The sequence below is a fragment of the Gavia stellata genome, chromosome 6 (assembly GCF_030936135.1).
Source record: "Gavia stellata isolate bGavSte3 chromosome 6, bGavSte3.hap2, whole genome shotgun sequence".
Lineage (NCBI taxonomy): Eukaryota > Metazoa > Chordata > Aves > Gaviiformes > Gaviidae > Gavia > Gavia stellata.
The window spans coordinates 21882636-21903980 of NC_082599.1; the positions used below are offsets into that span (position 1 = coordinate 21882636).

At 35.5% G+C, this 21345-nt stretch overlaps 1 protein-coding gene across 1 annotated transcript in view; it reads right to left on the reverse strand.

Annotated features, from left to right (window-relative positions):
* MALRD1 (MAM and LDL receptor class A domain containing 1) overlaps nucleotides 1-21345 on the reverse strand; it is a 277676-nt gene that overhangs the window by 56178 nt on the left and 200153 nt on the right. The window contains exons 32-33 of the mRNA XM_059818810.1: nucleotides 16104-16305; nucleotides 86-361 (exon numbers count right to left, since the gene is read on the reverse strand). Coding sequence (XP_059674793.1) covers nucleotides 86-361; nucleotides 16104-16305 — 478 coding nt within the window. The remainder of the gene's footprint in view (nucleotides 1-85; nucleotides 362-16103; nucleotides 16306-21345) is intronic.

Here is a 21345-nt window from a genome sequence, read left to right on the forward strand (position 1 = left end):
ACTTCATTATGTTGCTCTTTTTCACATCACTCTCTTAAGAAAGTAAGTTAGTATGGCCTTAACTATAGCAATGAAAGTAACTTACGGCAGCCAACTTCATCTTCGTTAAGGCCGCAGTCAGGCACCCCATCACATTTCAGGAGGGATGGGATACAGCCTTTGGAAGGACACAGGAACTCTGTTTGCTTGCAGGAGCCCGGAGACAGGGTGGTAGGCATCGCCATGGGACAGTTAATTTCGTCACTTCCATCCACGCAATCTTCAGCCCCATTGCATTTTGCAGTGAGGGGCAAACACTGCTGCACATATGCACATGTGAACTGATCACTACTGCAAGTTGGAGGGTGAGAATCAGCTGATCCTACATGAGAAAAAGAAGTATTTATTGATTCTTTTCTTTCAGTAGTCATCTATTCTGCTTTTGAGATGTACGTAGGGACTCCTGGGAAGGCAGGTGATTTTGATTACTGAAGTCTAAAAAAAGCCACAATACTTGTATGAAGCCACAGCTCCTAAGTACAGAACACACTGTTAAAAACACCTCGTCTCATTTTCAGCATTCGTTTTGATCCTATTGTTGCTTGTGCCATGTATGTACAGAAGGGTTAATACCAAAGTATTAATAAAACTTATCTTTCAGGAAAGGGTTAAAAAATATTTTTTACAGCCCTCAGGTTACAATCTTCCTCTACTTGTATACTGAATGGGTGAACAAAAATCAAAGAAAGACTATGTAAGTCTGGATGTATAAGGAACTAATTTAATGGAAAGCTATTATTCATCGGATAGTCTGAACCCTCAGCAGAGTAAGAAAAACAGTATCATAAAGTAACAACAAAGATTTTTACTGATATAGTTTATTATCACTCTGATTCTATAGCTTAGTTTGATGTGATAGGGAATTAAATCAAAGAAAATACTAGATAACATTTTCCAGGGTACAACTGAAAAAAATGCATTTTTAAATTTCAGACTTTAAGTAATTCTGAGAGCTGACAAAGGAAGAAATTTCCCATGCTTACTTGCATTGCTGGAAAAAACACTGGAAAAAACTTTCTGTGATCACTTTTACAAATAAATTTGTCTCAGACACTCAAGTCTCTCTTTTTTCCTATAAAAATCATTGCAAATGAATTTTACCAGCAGAAGCATCAGAACTATTTGTGGAAACCAAATTCTAAGAAGCAGGCTATGCTAACGCCGTGTTCTTTACACCAGCAGTGTCTCCCATGGGAGCAATGTGATGGATTCCTGTAATTTCTGTTTTATGTGCAGGGAAAAGAGAAAAATCTCCAGAATTTAACTCTCTGTATTTAATCTTTTCTAGGTCAATTTGCAGCAGGTAAGTGAAGAAAATAATATTACGATTGTTACAGACAAGGAAAGACAAATTAATGTCACCACCTCTGTAAAAGACAGGAGGAATTTTGCTGTTGACTTGGGCTGAAGCAGAGCAGATCGAGTGCAAAAGTTCATGGCTGGCTTTTAGCTTGCCATTTGAAATGGTGCAAGCATTGCTCTCTGACCTCAGAAGCCAAATGTTACTGCTGCATTAAGGCATGACACGCTATAAGGGAATACACGGATTTTAGCATTATTTTACTACTTTTAATCCTCTGGGCATAGCAGTATGTTTGCGTATTCTGTGATACCAGGCTGGGGTTTTACAGCGGGAGAACTTTGCTGAAACATGCTCAGTTTCTAAAATACCTGCATCATGAATAACAATAAAAATGAACTGCTAATGCATTCAGATAAACAGAATACTAGTATTATTTTACCATCTGGTTTCTTGTAAAACAGAGACAAGGAAAAAGAGCTGAAACTGCTGTCTAATATTGACCTTTGTTAACTTAGCAACTTTTGATTTTCATGTTGAATTCATGTCAGAAAATCATAATTGAAAAGCTTCATACACAGAATACTCCTGACATTTTTTCATACTGCTAGTGTTGTTAAATTCTATCATGCTACTAGAAAAATGTATTTCATATACTGGACATAATCTAAACATAAACCAACAATAATGGATTCTGACACAGTGAAAATAATAACTTACTGATCTTTTGGCTTGTTTGTATTCAGAATTACATCATAAATACCTCAAAGACGTGTACTTTTAAATGGGATTGAAAAGATTGCATTTTCACGATATGTGTTTTATAAATGTGTTTGTTAGTCTCAAAAAATTCTTTTCATTTATACTACTTCAAAAGGCTTATGAAAGTTGTCTTTAGATGGTTGATTATAAACATTTAAATCACATAGTGAATTTATTTTTGGACAAATCAGAAGTATTTTAAGTTTTGTATTTTTTTTTCTACTTTGTTCCCATATTTTATCAGATAATTAATAATAGTAACACATAAAGATGTTAGAATTGAGTTAATCATGAAGAATTTGTATATAAGGCCTTGATTCTTCCAAGATAGTAATGAAATGTATGGAAAGTCATCGGCAGAACATATTTCTCTATTTGTTGATGTAAAACTAGTACTGTTAAAAATAGAGCGAATCTTATGCAATGGATTTTTTAAAAAAATAATTCTTTTATATTTTTAGTTTGCACTTGCTCTGGAAACAAGGTATGATTATACTAGACAGCATTTTTTTTTCTTCTGTTACTTCTGACGCTTTCCTCACAGTGCCTAGGGGGCATTTAGGCAGCAAAAATGACTTAAGTGGCAGTCAGTTCCACTTAGGCATCCCCTTTTGTCATTGTGTAGTCCAGTTTTAGTTTTTCTGTGTTAGTTCTGATACAGTGAAAACCAACCCCGCACAGTTCCAATACACTTGACCTTACTATGGTCACTTGCTTATGTTGCAGGAAAGATTGCATTTATAGCACATTTGTAAGCGTTTTTGATCCAATTTAATTCCCTATACCTGTTATATTCATGATATGTTTGCTAAAAGGTTTCTACCCAACTTTGGAAAAAAAAACATTGAAATCCCCTCTTAAATTCAATAATGCTTGAATGTATTGCTTGTATGAATCTGGTCTTGAGTGTTAAAATATCTTTGGGCTTTTGTAGCACTGATCAGTTTAGCCCTATGGTCCCAATCATATAACACACGCATATAAATGATCACATACTAAATTCAGTAGTTAAGCAAATACTTGAATGCTTTATTGAATGGGGGACTAATTTTTTACTATTATTAATATTATTATTATTATTATTTTCTATCACGATTTCCTACTGTTCTTAGAAAATAATATGTAGAAAGAAGTTCTTTCTGACTTGCATGCCAATTATTTTAAAGTGTGCAATATTCACTGAGAGAAGCGAAGATGTCTCCAATTTATACTAGAGGTTAAGTTAGGGGTAAGGTTAACCAGGGGTCTTGTTGAGGTCTGTTTTATGTTTTCAGTACACTAATAAAAATCCCAAGTCATACCCTGAAATCAGCAAAATCATTTTAGATCAGAACAATAAATAAGATGAGAATATACTTCAAAGACTGTAAGAATATCACCTTGCTTATTAACTCACATTATGTATTAATTAGGTCACATCTGTTTGGTTTCAGATGCAATAGGAAAATTGTGCTCTGGATGACTTTATGTAAAACATTATGATTGCCGTGATCTGCGGAAACTGTACTCTGAAGTTCAATCTATCTACTTTACATAAAGTAGGTTATAGATGCTTTTCTTAATTCTGAATTAAAAATGCCTGGTAAAATTTTAGAAAATTTATAAAACATTAATTTATATACAGCTAACATTTAAAACTGAGTAATTAGGAATATGCACATCTAGAAAATCATTAACTAATTCCAACCGCAAAGAAATCTCACACAACATATTAATGTAAAACTAATTGCTTGCATACAAAGCTACTATCCATGTAATTATTTATATTAAGCTCATCATTGCAGTGTTTGTTACTGACATGTTTCATTCTAAAGAGGGGTAATATTCATTCTGTTTCCTTGCCACTGGGAAGAACGGAACTAAAATGTTAACACTGCAATGTGATTTGCAGTGAAAAATGAGCTGGCACTAATGAGAAACTCCACAAATACCTTCCATTGTGTTGATTTACACAGTGGTATACACACCTGACTCAGCCGTAGAAAGTAACTTTAAATTTATGCATATATATGAATCTTATCTCCATTCTTGTAGAAATATATGAAAGTTATGCAAACAGCAGAATCTGAAGTGTGTTTTTTCAATGCAAATTGGACTATCCACTTGTGGCTCATGGGCCATTTCAGTCACTTAAAATCATTAGATTCAACAATTGCTTAATAATGGCATGCCGAAAAAATGTTTCTCTCACCTTTTGCCAAATGCAGAAAAGATGTTCCCAACTCAGCACTCATCTCCGGAGTGTTATGTGGCTCTCATTTTCAGACCACATTCATGAGTGGAGGAGATATTTTACAGGTTACTTTTTTAAAAAGCATTATCTGTTTGAAGCTCTTTAAGGATTTGGAGATATATCTACTGAAAATTATGTGTTCTAAGGAACACAGGATAAAAGCTTAGCTTTCTGTATCCAGACTGCATAATCACTGAAAAGCAGGACTGGAGATCCTCAGGAATACATTCAGTATTTGCACACAGATGAAAAGCAAACTCATCAAAAACAATTTCAGAGAAAATAATCTCTGCTCTGTGGAACACCAAGTCTGGATTTAGATCTGCATGACAAAGAGCAGCAATTGTTGATGTTCCATTATAGCTAAAGGAATCATGATTTTTTAAGTAGCAAGCTGAGGACATGTCCTTATTTATTTTACTTTGCACTCAGCATTTTTTTTACACTTATTTTTACCTTGCATATGGCAAATAACCAAAATTAAATAAAAGGTTTAAAAATGTGCGTATAACATCTACTTGTACATCATAAAAAAGACATTTTAATTAAGTCCTAAAAAATGACATTTTAATTTTGTTCTAAATCCTTTGTGAAACCTACTCATGCAGCTGTGCTGGGTGAGTTATGAGCTAAGGACCAAGAAGTGCTCCCCTACAAGCATCCTCACACTTTGAAGAGAAATTAGGTAGTTGACGTAGACACAACAAAGCAAAAATCAGTCCAGTGTGTAAAGCAAACCAAATTTGATATGTACTGCTTCATGAACTGCAATAACTACAGCTGAATATACCTTTATCTCATTGTTGTCAGATAAAATGGGTGCTTTTAGATACATTTTTATTTCAATGTGCTAACTTTCAAAACATCTGTTACACTAAGAGCTCGTGAGCTGATTATTTGGGAGTAAGGAGCCTTTACAGTATGAAAAGTGTTAAGTCCTTGTCATCGCCAAGGACATAATTACATATTTATGGGATAGGGATTTGTTAAAGGCTTACTGTTGTTTGGTGAACATTTCCTGTCCACATATGCTTTGTTGTACTATTGCCTTTGTCATCCAGGCAGTGTACTGATCCTGTTTCCTGACTGTATGCCAAACTTCCAGGTTGGCACTGTAAACATTTTGCCCATGAATCACAGGGTTCAGTCACATGAAACCACAGAACTATTACCTAAATGCTAATATAAAATAAATGTTTGTATTACACAGTCATTAGCACAGCCAGAAACATGCAAACGTGCTTAATTTGAATGAAATAACACCTCCATGCTATCCATGTCTTTTCTTGCTCCAATACCAAGATCTCTGGTGCAGAGTAGGTCTCCATTTATATTTATATATCACCTGTAACAGTGAATTCTACTTAAGACTAGTAGACACTAGTCAACACTAGGAAGCATGAAAGAAAGTTACCACATGCTATTACACAGCATTAACTCAGTTGTATCAGAGCTTGCTCTAAAGCCCATTTAGGTAAATGGGAAGACTCATTGATTTTAATGGGTCTTGCATCAGACCCTTGAAAACTAACAACCTGTCTGATACATTTGCATAAGTAATTTGCCTACTAAATCTAATAAAAACAGTGGATCTATTAACTGTAGCTAAGAGTCCAAAAATAACCCCCTCCAACAGTTTTCATTAGACAAGAGTATAAATTAATTACATGTCCAATCCAATGTGTTAATTAAGTTGAAATAAGTGGCAGTCCTCACTTTCACTTCAGTAAACATTGGATCAGGGCATGAAATCAGCCCATTCAAGGCGGCTGCAAAGAAATAACCTTGTTAAAAAAAATTAACCAGACTAAAGTTGTACAAATACTTTAACAATCTGTCTGTGAGTCTTTATCAGTGTCCATAAAGCTTTTGCTAGAAAATAAAATGTTAAATTCAAAGCTTGTAAAAAGACACAAAAAGGGAAAATTAAGACTGGCCAGTTGAATCTTTAAACCTCTTTCCCTCGTGAGAACACAGAAGTATGGGGCAGGCTGCTGAAAAGGATCCCAGAGACCCTATTACAAAGCCAGAATCAATGAAAACAGAACTTGGCCCAATGACTTCAGAGTTTTATATGTCTGTGCAGAATTTCTTTTAAATGATCACAGTTCACTAACATACAAACATAATGGAAAACAGACATGTTTACTGCCAGTAAAATCAAGCTATGATTTATAGTTTCCACTCAGAGAACTACTGCTTCTGGCTGGAACACACGGACTACCTGCAACAGAAATATGGCAATTTGTCATATTTCTGCTAAGAACAGTCCAGGAATTGCTAGCTCTGCCTTCTGTTGTGATGGATTTATTTATTTGTTTATTTATTAGAACAATGGAGAACTGGAGAAGATGTGAAGCTTTAGTTTCCAACAAAATGAGGTGGACTGGACGACAGGACAGGTTTAGAGTGGAGAAAAGAGCATTTTCTTGGAATCAGCATGTTTTCGTAGGTGGCATAGGAACAAAACATGATGCTAAATCTTTTATTTCTCAACTTCTAAAGAAAGGTAGCTTCTACAGGTACAAATTTATCATCAGCTGAGAAGAGGCCTGAAGAAAACTATGGTAAGCTCTGTATAGTTTCCAAGGTAAAACTGAGCTTGTAATTTACTCTTATTGAAGAGACAGGTAAGTTTTAGATGATGAAGAATCTGAGAATTTTCTTCTCTCTAAGATAGTATCATGAAACTATTTCATTCCAAAAATGATTTCTCTCTATTCCTCCAAGGAAATATGCTGATTTTTATGAACAAACTTAGCAAGGCAAAATATCATCTCTGTGATTAGAGGTTTGGTTGGGTTTTTTGGTGTAAACAGATGGGTTTTGGAGGTTCAATATTAATTAAACTATTTTAATACAGTATTAATAAATCCAAAGAGTTTTAATTTCCCAAAAGGCATCTAGCTTGAATCAGAGGATTTCAGTATTCTATAGAGGTGTAAGAAAGCAGAGAGAAACTGGAAGATATGGACCAAGGTATTATATTTACTTATTTAAACATACATGACATAATTGCATTTGGGGCTTGCCACTAATTATGCCAGTTTATATGATGTAACTGTATTATCCTAAAATTATTCCCAATTTCCCTTCATGTGAAATCCACAAAAAACTGTGGCTTCACTGCCAGCTGGGTCTGTGCACTGGAAGATACTGAAATAAGCTGAAGAATGTCTCTAAGGTCCTATGCCCCGGATCATAATTTTTACTCTTCAAAAATGGAGAAATGCCCTATCTCTGCTAAGCTATGAGGATCTAAAGCATATTCTGATTAGTTTCAGGGAGAAAGTAATTAACTAAAGAAACTATTCACAAATACCCCCAGTATCCCCAGTCGTCTATCACTACTAATCTTGCTTTCCTCTTCCCCTCCTTTGTTTTTACAGGCAGCCTCCCTCTGTAGCTCCCCTTGAATCACCTCTTGCCCTTGAGAAAAGAAACCCCCTGAGATCTCAACCTGAGAGAGATTTCTGCTTCACTGCAAGCATGAGCAGACAAGCTAACAGTGATTCCCCTGGCTCGGCAACTTAAAGAAATCAGAAGTTAAGCCTCCTCTACAGAGTTTTTGCCCTTGATCTAACACTGTAGTATCAGCAGCTCGGGCAGTTAACCCTTCCAGTGTCTCCTACATTCAGGCTCTGGGAGTTTCAGAGACGGATCATTGCCTTGGTCTAAACCTTTGTCAGATGAGTTCTGTTCCACTGCAGTATTTTCTCACTATTGCTTCACACGCATGCACATATACCCTTCAGCAAGACTCTCTCTGCACCACTGGGGTATTTTTTCCACAAACAACACACAAACACCCACTGTACTTTTTGGGTTGTTGTCTCTTAATTAGATACAGGTGTCAGTTCCGCTTTTCTCGTAAGATTTAGTGAAATGGGATCTACTAAAAATGCCAGAGAGCATACAAAATTATCTGCAAATGGATGGTTTCTAGGCTGTTTGGTTATTTGGCTAGTTTGCCCATAATGCTTTTGCTGGTTTGCCGGTTTAGGGTCTGTACAGGAGAAACATTTTGGCCATTTCATATTTTGCTTTTCATTTCAATTCAGGATTCTTTATTTTTATGACTCTGAAAACAAAAAGGTTTTGGACATTTCCAATCTGATATCCAAAATCAAAGAGGTTATTATATTTCATTCTCTTTTTAGTTTGCAGGTAGCTAACATTATCTTATAAGAAGTAATTATGGAGGTAGTTAGCAAATATTTTTTAAATATTTGGACACTGTAGCTGTATGCTCTATAGAAAACCTCTTCATAAAGATAAATAATTCTACATTCAGAGGTGTATGTGAATAATGTGCACAGAGAAAACAAAATATTCAATTATCTCTCATCAGGGATTTCTCTGTATTGGAAAAAGCAGAGAGTGCTCTGAGTAAAATAGCAGTCAATAAATAAATAATTAAGTCTTATGTCATTGTATATAGACACACAGATCTGTTGCCAAGCAAATGGAAGTCTATGGCAGGAAGAGCGGGGAAGGTTTATAGACAATCAGGATTCAAAAAGTGTGTTCCATGAAGCAGTGATAAAATAGGGAGAAAAAGTCCTCAATATATGTTATAAGAGAAACAAATAGATAATAACTAGCTGAGATTTTATGAAATTAGCATTTCCAGGCATATTACCTTTGCTCTGTGGTTTCTAATCTCAAATCACAAAGGGATCGACTTCTGAAGAATGGCTACTCACTGTTTTCTGAAAATTAGATACCTTTAAGATACCTAAAGAGAGCACCTAAAATTATAGTAGCTCAGACTAATGGTTGATTTTTAAAACCTTGACCAGTGACCATTAGCTCATTGTCCACACAATTTTTTTTTTACTCTTTCTTTATGCTATCTACGCTGTATGGAAGTAGTCTTCATAGTCACTATTCTGTTACTGAATTACTCCAATGAAAAAGTCTTAGGAACAATCTTCTTTCTGCTATGTTTTAAGTATAAACACTTACCTGAGACAGTTTGTGTTAGAGGTCAGTGATAAAGTCCATTTCCTTCCACCTCGAACAAAGAGAGAGTTCTGGCCCTTTGGGACACTCTCCTTCTTCTCAGCTCAATGCCTGAACCTGCATTTTTCATACCTTTTTGATATGGCATTGCATATTGATATTAGACAAAGTGTAATTATACTGTTCTTTGGAGATTAATGGAAATTTTTTTGCTCTGAAAGAACTTCAAGATTGGGTCTGTCAAGCATACATCTTTTGTGAGATCTGAAACTGCAATATGGAGAAGTCTTGAAGAAATTCTACCCACCAGACAGAAGAGTGAATCACCAAGATTTAAATAAAATTTTTACACTTTTCAAGACCTAAATGAGAAAGCATTGAACAGTTTTTCTGTTCATGAAGATAAGCCTAGATTCATACAAGCATTCTCATATAATTTAGTTTTTGAACATTAAAAATTTCCCTGATGTTAAAAGGGGAACTGACAAGTTCAAGGGAAAAAAACTCTGAAGATCACTATGCTGAGACTACTACGTATGGCTCAGGAAGACTCTGAATTACAAATGGCTGGCAATAGGGAAAGTATCAGGGGAGAAGTGTGTGTATTTCCCCTTTTCTTATACTCTTTCCCAGGCATCCATAACTGTTGGAGGCAGGTTATATTGCTCGCTGGACCTTATCCTTACTTACTATGGCTGACCTGAAGCTCTGAGTATATCTATCCTAAGTTTTGTGATTGAAATATAATTTCCTTTGTCTCAGCACTTCTTTGCAATCATCTCAGCTCTTCTAGAAAGTTAGGAAAGATGATCTATAGGAATGGATATGGCTATCTCTCATTACTGTCCTATGATGGCTCAAAAAAATTGAAGATTCAGTTTCTGGAGGATATTAGGTCTTAGGGTAGTGGGAAGCCTTGGTGTGCATTTTTAAAAAAAACCCTTTAAAGTACTAGGTGGCTTGGGCTTGAACGTAGAGCCAAATCCAGTCTTGTAATTTACAGATTCTGATTTGCTTCTTCTATTTGTGTCTTCACGACAAGTGAAAGCTTGCTCAATGTAAGGATTATTTAAAACCTTTACAGCAGGTCTAGTTTGTGTTTTGCTACAGAGCAATGGGAAGACTTGGATGAGTTATGGCATGTCAAAGCAAACTTTTCACCTAAGTGAAAGCCGTCAACAATCACTGAAAATTTTACTGTACTTCAGTACCTAAATGGCAAATCTGACCCTTTTGTTGGTAACCTGTGCGGTGAAGTCAAGAACTATGACAACATTCAAAAAAACCAACCCCCAGCAGCCTGGGAAATAGTATTGTTTTTTGCGTAATTCCACCATGATAAGGTGACACAGTGTTAGAGACAACATGTCCTGTCTGTGCTGAGTGTTGTGCATTATTTGATTTGCCCTTTTATCTCCAATGTATTCTTACGTGATGATATTTTCTACTACAGACAAATATTCCTGGTGAAATATTCCTGGAAAATTTATAACACTGGCAGTCCTTTCTCATGTGTTAAGTTGATAGGTCAAAAAGGCTTCTTTTTAAAATGTTTTGTAAAGAAAAGAAGGGATGAAAAAAAGAAGCACGGAAGTAGAAAAGGCTTTAAAATAAAATGTGAAGGATGATAAAAAGTAGTTCACAAAACAGAAGAAGGAAAATACTACAGATAACACTGAGTGTCTGCAGGAAGTAAACTATTAAAGCAAACATAGACTAAAAAAAGAAATTAAAAAATACAGAATGATAAGGAAAGGTGGCTTCGAAGAGAAGACACAGAAGCACTTTTGGATTTATTTTCTTCGAACTGTTAATTATTTCACTAAGCAATGATAATACTGAAATGGTGATAAGCACTGAAAGCATGACTAATGGTGAAAAAGCATATACAGGTTTCTCAAACATGCTAGGGCCTAGGGCACTGCATGATGTTTGCACTCCTGTTTATACCCAAGATGCAGCCCAAATATTTATCATAATGTGTCAACACTATTCTTTTTTAATAAACCAAAACATAAAGCAATTACTTATAGCAGTACTATTTAGAAGTATAAGTTCACAAAGAGCTGTTGCTAAAGAGGGCATAGCAGGGAACTTCACCACGTGAAAGGGCTGGAGCAGCAGTCAGTGCTGACTTTGTACTGAGATTTACCTTCTTCCAGCAGAAGATCTCCACAAACACAAATATTTTGATTGAGTGATCTCTGGAAGAGATCACAAAGTATATTTACTATTTATTTCTTTCTTGAGAATACTCTCCCAATGCATAAAAGCGTTATGCAACTAATACCTCACTATTTAAATTACACAGACTTTGTCCATCCAGTTTATTTCTCCGGTAATGAGTGAGTGATGAAACATAGCTTTCTGATTTATATAAGCAGAATAAAGTTTGGGTGTTAGGCATCTTTGGGTTAATGCTGGGATTTAAATTAAGTAGAAGCAGAAACTTTAAGAATTTCTGTGATGCCTCCTATTTCATCTGAACTAGAAAATACTATGAGACAAGTATTAGTGAATACAGAATCTAATTCAATATTTCAATATTCTTCGTCCATCTGAAACTAGAAATTGAAAGGTTTTTTAACTTTTGTTTTTAAAAGATAAGATATTAAATAAAAATAAAGGTATTTTTAAAAGATCAAGGTATTACTTAGAAGTTTTAAGGAGATGGTTAGAATGGAGTAACGATTAAATTCTTTGGTCCCTAAGATGCACTTATTCCTGTAATTTAAGATCTTCACACACCTTTATCAGCAGAAAATAAATGACCTTGAAACGTGGTAAGAGTGTATCTCATTTAGCAGCTGAGTCTGAACTAAGCCAGATCCTGTGACTCTGACAGCTGGCACTGCAGCTCTTTCCATGCATGGGCATCAGCTAGAAGTTACTTCTGCAGTAGGCCAGGGAGTAGCTTGACCACACTTTGTTTAAATGTTCAGAAATATTCTTGGATCTGTAGAAACTCTAATGGCTAATGAGGGCTGACTACTTAAAAACAAATAAAAACCTCAGCTGAATTAGAGCTGCTGGTAATGCTTTATTGCTTAGAGCTCCCAACCAGTTAAATTGTGATTGCTTCTATTTAGAACACATTGCCTCAGGAAACCCGAAGTAATTAAAGACAAGGTGAAAAATAATAATACAGAGAGAGGAAAAAGATCTGCAGCAGCAAAGCTATCTTCTGAAAGGAAGAACATTACACAAAACCTCTACTGTAGGTAATACACTTTTCTTTGAGCTAGGTCTTTGAATAAACATGACGAGCAAAAATCAAAGCAGGACTGGCAGTGGAGTAGGTAAACTTTCCCACCGGTTTTCTTAAAGGAAAATGTTCTTGCTCAAATATCTACAGAGCAGTGATTTTATAATATTTGCAGGTAATATCTTCAAATTTTACCATCTGAATTTTTAAGTGGTTACTCAGAAATATTTACTGGTAAAAAAATAGCACCTCAGCCTAAGTAGCTGCTCTTTGTCAGGAACAACATTAAAAAGTCAATGATAGGTTCTTCTTCCTAAACTGCTGTGGTTTATTTTATTATACAGATTTTGTGTGGTTCTCTTGCCTAGTCACAAGCACAGATTTGACCTACCTGACCAGCAAGAATTATTAGGATAGGAGTCTTCCCAGGGCAGTACAAAACCATGAAAAAACAGAAAGTCAGTGTACACTTAAGTAACAGCATCTAGATACCATTTTTTCTCCAGAGAGGAGATTATATATGAAGTCACAAACGCATGAGGAGATTGCCTTCCATTAGACAATTTTTTTTTTTGAGGAATACACACCTGGGACAACAGTGAGAGTGACTATAAAACTGGGAGAGGGGAATGGATAATAGAAGAAACTGGCAGAATTTTCAGGGTGCACATACAACTGTGGAGAGGTTGATGGAGGCAAAAAATGTGTGGGGAATGTAAAAATAGCATGCCTGAAATTGGATGCCCAATTAAGTGAGGAACAAGAGGTGGATTAGTAGAATTTGGAACTGTGGAAGCATCAGGATTGAAGACGATGGATCTAGGATGGCACATTTAATGCAAGCTAAAGGTTATGAATGAAGGGATAAAGAAAAAAAAGTGGTAAAGAAAGAATACTCTGTACTCGAATTCCAAGTAATGGATTTAAATGAGTGGAAGATGATCTACAGCAGAGTGTAGGAGAGGGATACAATGTGACAGGAATTAAAAAACACGAAAAAGACCTCCTGCAACCAAGGTTTGCCAACTGATGTTTTTCCAACAACAACAAAATGATAAATGTTTTTTCAATAATAACTAAAAGTTTGTGTATATTCAGAAAGAACTGGCTCATTCATAAAAGAAAAATCAGCTGAGAGCTATCAGAAAGCATGACCTTCAGAGCCTCAGAAAGTCTCCGAAGCAGATTAACACAGATTGGGAAAGATTGGGGGAGGCTGGAACTTATTATGTTCTTTCATTCTAATACATTTCCTTGGGTATCCATTATTTGCCATACCAGAAGACTTGCCTAGGCTGCTTTTAGGGTAATATAATTTATGCCACTCTTGCAAGAGCATAAAGAATAGACTTATAAAGAACAATGTTTCTTAAAAAACTCACGTACAGTTCCTTCCTATACCTCTAGAAATCACCATTAAAAATATGTAGAAATTGTCTGAAGCACACAAGTGAATACAAAGACAAGTATCCTGCATTTAAGTTAAACATGTCAACTGTCCAAGGAAAAGTCTGTTTCTTTTTCAGATGAGACAATAATGATATAATACAGAATAGAGCAAGATAAACTACTGTTTCCATCGTGTAAGTATTGCAGCTTATAGAACTAATTCCAGTTTACCTTACAAAAGAAATATAAATTGACCCTTAAGATGTCTGCCTCTTCTGCAGCTGGGCAAAGAGCCTAGATGAGCAACTAAGACTGTCTGATTTATTTTTAGGTGGCTGCATGTAAATAAGTTATGAGGTTTTGACTTATCCAACAAACTGTTAAGTAACCAATATAAGTCTAACAATTTTTCTTAAGGATTTCCTTATGATATACCCTATTTATAAGACAGACAGTGTGTGATACAAGTTAGATACTTTGAAGTATTCTACAACTGGAAAATCTCTGGAGAAAAATAAAGTGATTAGAAAATGTTGCTCCATAAAAATTACCTTATTTCTATAGTTATAATTATTTCAGGATACCTTAACATATATTTTCCATGGAAGATTTTTTCCTTTCTCTGAATTCATGCTTGTTCATAATAAATTAACGAAGTATAAGTTCCATTTAAAAGAGAAAATTCATTTATAGACATTGTTGGAATCTAGGCCTAGGTCTTCCAGTTAATTACAGGTACTTAAAATATACCATTTGAAAATTTCCCTCTCTATTATGCTATATTATGCATGAAACTGCCTAAGTAATTCTTAAGATATGGTTAACAAAGGTGATTAACATAATAAGGGTAGAACAAGCACCTGTTTATGTAAGTAGTCTGCAGCTCATTGAAGAACATTCTAAAATAGTATTTGCCTAAGTCTATTAGTGGTATTATTCAGAGAAAATAAACACAAATTTTGTTCAGCTTGAGATTGAGCAGATGCCACCTGCATGAACATAATATTTCACTTTAAGCCTTAATCAGCATGTGGTTAGTTCTCCAAGGAGCTGCTTAGTCATCACAATTGAAAAAAACAAAACAGTTTCTTGAACAGCGTAAGAACTAATTCATATACAGGCTATCCTATCTGAGCAATAAGAGCTGTATAAATAGAAAGAAATGTTATTCAAGAACATTTTTATAACATCAGTATTGGCATTTAGTTAACCATAATCATTCCTAGTTGTTCCCTATGAATTAAGAAAGATCTACACAAAAAGTTTTCTGTTTCTTTGGTTTTCTTCCCCTCTTGACTCTTCAAAATGAGGAATGTCCAATATTCCTATCAGAATCTGTATTTGCACATATACTTATTTTTTCTTCTGATTCTGTATCATATGCTATATTTCATTTGCAGAGTAAACCACTGCCTTTCTCACAGAATAAACATGACATTATAAGGAGTTAGAATTTAACTTTCTTTTTTTACACAGTTCAAGTGTAGCAGAAGTGAGATCGTAAATTCTCAAAGAGCCTGGCAGCGAGGTAAATTTGCTATACTGCTGAGATATTTTATGAAGAGAGCAAAGATAAAAGAACTAACCATTTTCTTTTTTAAATAATTGTGAACCACTTTGATACTCATAAAACTCTTCCATCCCAAACTATGCCTTCTCTGACTATTTTCATACAGAAGAAAACCAATACAGTTGATTGATCCCTCTCAAGTATGGTTTATGAATACACTAACACGCCTGCAATGACAGTAATGTTCTGAGTTGCTATAGTTACTCATATGTTCAACTGCTAGTTATAACACAAAACTGTCTTCCACCATCCATGGGCAAATATCTTTATTCAGACACCGCACTCAGCCAATAAATAGATAGGAATCACTCTGATAGATATAATGGCTCCTTTCCTTTAGGAAAAAATGCCTTAGTTAAAAATTTGCCATGAGGGACATATATGATGAATTTGATCTTTCTTTCCTTTATAACATTTTCTTTCCCTTGAAAAACACATATTCTTTGCATGATCGTGCTGTGCACATTTCTTTTCTACATCTTTTTGGAACGAAGTAAAAGCATAGCAGTATTGCAACAATTTCAGAAGAAAAAAGTCCAGATTTTGTAACTGTGATATACATTGAAATATGAAATACCACAATTTTCCACTGCCCTCTGAAAAGAAAACATGTATTGTAAATATATGTGTAATAACATACCTCCATCAATGCATTCTGGGGTGAAAGAAATATCATCCAGAGCAAATTCTGTGTGTTCACTCCACCCCACTTCAGCTTCGAAGGCAACTCTGAAAGGGCTGTTACTGGAGAGGGCCACATTTGCATACATCCATTTGTTTTCTTCATTTCTACTAGAAGACCACATAAGAATATCCATTCCATGTTCTTCAGCTGTGTATACCTGTTGACAATGAAACCCAAGAGATGTAACTGAATCAGCATTAAGCAATGGAGGAGTGCAGCTAGCTAGAGTAACATAGCCGAAGCCCGGTAGTGCAGCTACCTGCCTGGGTCTTACTGACCCTCTTAGCTGTGGTTCAAACCCACACCTTATTGTTGATGACAAAATGTCACTGAATACTTTTGCTAATGCTAGTTCAGCTGCAAATAAAAAGCTACTATGAAAACAAAATAGAATAAAAAGAACTGCTAATACAATCACTAATTGGAAAAACTACAGACAGTCTTGGCCTGACATACAGAAGCTAATGAGTAAAGACCTAATGCCAAATTCATCTAAACATTAAAAAAAAGACTGAGAAGGATCTTGAGCCATCCTTTCATCTCTAAAAGGTGACCTCCTTATAGTTGATAGACTGTGTGAAGATTTTAGAGATATAAATAAAAGGTTTAGCATCTAGGTATTTAAGTCCATTGACTAGTACAAGCCATTTATAATAAAATATTTCAGGCAGTCATGGTAAATCAGCTAAGCATATTTAGCAACACCATAAATAAAAAATAAATAAAATCATCAAATAGTGAAAGCAATATGAATGACAATGATTGAATTCACAGTTAACCAACAACTGATGAATTAGTGCTAAACATGGGAGATTCTGGAGTTTATGCAGGTAGAAGGTCTTCCCACTCAGGTGTCCAAAATCCTTATACAATCTAAACCAGGTCAGAAATAATGAAAAAGAACTGGAGTAATGAAAGTAAGCATATTCTAGCCATTCCAGATGATAACTACTTCTTTAAGGGACTGAATATTTTAATCATTATCCTCTCCTCATCACTTTCAACACCATCCTTCTCTTAAATCTTTATACTAATTTTCCAGTGACCCATGGTTTCATGTTCCCACTTGAGTGCCCCAGTTTAATGATGGAACACAAAACCTGAGATCCAAGAAAGTTATGAACTTAAACTCATACTAATGATCTGTATAACTACATACCTTTGCCTCTCCCAGACAACCTGGTGGGTCAAATAATCTAAAAACCCAAATGGCATCGTGAACCACATAATTTATAGAAGTTGCTGTATTGATTAAAATATCTCTGATGCCTGAACACTCTTGCAAGTTATTTCATTTTTGGAGGAGAGGAACATCAAGAAGACTGACATACAATAATCCAAATCGGAATCTCATTTTGTCAAGCCTGATGTTCAGTTACAGGACTGTCTAACGGCAATATTCAGTGTCACTGTCTTCTTAAAAGCGTGCATCTTGCAGGGCTAAAAGGATAGGTGTTGAGAAGAAATACCTTGTTCAACCCCAAAAAAAAAGACAAACTGTATAATCACATTATCAAACTCTAAGGCCTTAGTAAGTTGGAACCTTTAATTGGAATAAGTCTACATTTGAGGTTAGGACTATCTTACAACACCTGTATGTGCCACTGGAACCATTCACGATTTTACCAGTCATGAAATATAACAATCTCAGTGATCTAGAATTTTACAGCCTATAATAGTGTTAGTGTGGTTTTAGCTATTACTGTATCATGCAGTGGTATTTTCTACTTTTTGAAGGTTGATATTGAGATAATATCGCTTTCAATATATCTCATTGAAAAGTGTCACAGCTGCACAAATAACTAACTGTTGGGGAAGGGGGAAGAATCAAAAACATTTGAAGACAGGACTAGGGTCTCTTTTAACAGGACAGCTAAAGACTGGCCCATTGTTTAAAATCAGATTGTTTTTTTCCTTTCCTTTTTGTCAGGTTGGTAGGAGAAGATTTTCATAGTAAAAATTTCAAAGCATGCTGCCTGCTTGAGCAGTTCTGTCTATGTACAGAGAAATTGCATCATGCCCATACTGAGCCTGGTCTCAGATGAAGTGTGAGTCATTCTGTGTACATACAGACCAACCCTGCAGCTCAAGCTCAGTACAAGCAATAAATCCATCATGAAACCTGCTGTATGTGTACTGGCCAAAGGGTCTAGGGTGGCAGCAAGTCAAACTGGGTCTGAAATGCAACATTTTGATGGCATCAGCTTCTGTTCTCATAGACGTAAGGTAATTTTATATGCCTTGTCTTTTTTTTTTTCTTTGAGATTTAACTCATATCTACCATAGAGTAAGGGCATGCAGATATGTTATTATTATGGATTAGTTAGTATGTTTTGTTCATCTATGTGGCTGTGTCCTCAGATAGGTTTGACTAAAGTTTAAACCTGGTGTATGTTTTCTCATAACAAGCACATAGGTAACCTGTGGAAACTGATAGCGTTTAGTGTAAATCTCTAAACTGGTACATGGGAAAATCTCAGGTGAGCTCCCAGCTCCGCTCCGTTTGTCATGTACAATTCTGGGGAAATCCTTCAATCCCACTTTCTGCAGAAGTACTTCTGAATAATTTTACTTCACTTCTCCAAGTCCTTATCTATCCATAACTATGCCAGGAAAGGGTCTGTGTTCTTACATATCTTCAAAAAATTTTAGCTGAAATTTCTGAAAGAATAATACATAATTTAAAATATATGCTAACTCAAATGAGATTACAATGGAGTTCAGCAAAATGGGAAGCCCAAGGAGTCTGTTCCTTTAGCTGGGGATACGGATCTTATTCTCTCAGAGATTGTGCCCACAGAAAGTGAAGAAACAATTATAACACTGTATTCTTTGCTGAGGTTACCCATGTCACTGAGAGTTTGAAGCATCTTCTGGGTCAGAAAGTACGTTTAGCGTATACATGATTTTTGCCAGCCTGAGTAAACATATATGGCACATGAAAGGTAGTGTAAATTCTCATGGATATGAGCTCCCTAGAGCCCTGGAGAGCTACAGCTGTGTGGCGCTTAGTGCCTCCAGAGACTCCAACACCTTCCTACACAGTATCCTATGAATCGCATACAAGCTACCCTGGTAGCGGAAACAATTTAACACGTGAAAGAGGAAAAAGCTAGCAAGATGAATCCCACTATATGGCATGTAATGAAAAAAAACCTGTAGCAAAGTCCCACTGAACAACTCTCTATCTATCAGTCTGGGGAGATTGTGCTCCAGCTAATACTAACCTAGTTGTGGGCTAAATCCCGTCATTTTAATTTAAAAGTAACAAGCACGTATTGTACTAACTAATCACTGTATCTGTCTATTCCTCGTTCTGTGCTGACACCATTTCTAGATCGCATACACAATCTAAATCACAAAAAATAGGAAACACAGAAACAGAGCTATCACTTCATTCACTGCAGAGTGAAAAGCTCAGGAGTGAAGATACCCAATACACACTTCACGGAGATTTTAAGAAGAATTTAGCATGACAATCTGCATAAGATGAATGTGTGAGTGAAGCTTTTATACTTGCTTTTTGATCTATCTCCTAGGTGCCTTTGCCATCTGGTTCATTTGTAGTCTGTATGCGAACAGCATTCTTTAGCAAATCTCATTTCCCTGCCCTAAAATCATGACTCAGTTCTAATTCTCCACAGCATGTCCTGTTTGTTAGAAACTCATGAATTCTTTTTTCAACTGCTATTTCATTTTGGGGATGGGGAAAGTGCCTATATTTTTGAAGGTCACAAAATATAAACTGCTATTTTCTACTTAGTCATGAGCAGCTACAACTCATGTGGCTACCCTGTACCCTCATGCTGACTTTTCAAGATAACATGTCTTCCTGAACTTGCTTGACTCTAGCCGTTGGCATGCTGGAAGGTACTATGTTCCATCTGGAAGGTTAATTAACTGACTAATAACCAAGAAGCCAATGCAGATCTGAAGGGTGCATAATAAGAGGTATATTCTCCCATCATTCCCAACATATAGTCTTTCATTACCAGCCAAAGGAGCAGGAAAGTCTTGTGAAAGACAACTTGTATTTTCACTTCACTAGGTACCACAGACTTGTGTCAGCTGAGGAAACTTCCCACTGACTCCAGTGAAAAACAATACTATGTTTTCTGCTCTACATCCTTAAGATCATGCCTTTGAGCTCCTCACATTCCTTGGCAGTCACCATTGCACATCTTCCTTAGGCTGAAGCTACACTGGAGGCAGATTGAAATTGTTTCTCTAAAAGCCCACAAATCAGATTAGTAAAATTGTATCACAATTGACTGTCACAAAGAGAAGCACTTAAAAAAGTTTTCTACCTCTTTTTTCCTTATTTCTTTAAACATGAGTTTGAAGTAATAAAAAATTTAGTCATTTTTAGTAAAATTGACCTGTCCTATACCAAAATTTTCTATACTTCAGTTCTTTTAGTATCAACAAATACCAAGGCAGAGAACTGATATGTTAGAATTATATTATCACATAGGGAATTAGTTTTGATTTTAATTCTCAATTGTATGACAAACGCCTGAAGTAAATGAACAGACGTTTAATTCTCAATTGTATGACAAATGCCTGAAGTAAATGAACAGAGGCAGAATGTTGAAGCTTAATGAAAGCTGAATACTTTCTCTCTCTCTGACAGATGACCAACAGGATCCCCATTAGAATGAAACAGATGTGAAAATCACTTCCATTTCTTGCTGCAACTTCTCTCCTGCTTCATTAAATGCAACTAAATAGTTATAAAAATGTAAAGAGAAATAATTTTTTTAAATTTACATTTGCAGCATAATGCAGTAAAAATTGTTTATATTAAGAGCTATTCTTTTCAGAGTACGTTAATTGATATATTAGTCCAGTCTTGTATTTAGTGCTGAAAAACTCACCTCTCAAAGGCTGTCACCACATACTCCTAAGGAAAGCTAGTGGTTTTGTACTTAATCGTTATGAAGCAACTTTTTTCTCCTGTTGGCTACTAGTTGACTGATGTCCTGAAGCATCAGTATTCAGATCTCTTTTAAATAACATCCATTCTACGGTAATGCAAGAGTTGCTGTAAACATTGTGTCCTTTTTAAAAATAATAATACACTATGCTTTTGGTTTTGCTATGAACAAATTACAGAGTTTATGACAATAGAATTCTGCAATTGAAATGTGCATTGTGAGTACAGAAGAGAAGCACTTTTAATTCCATTTTCTCTATT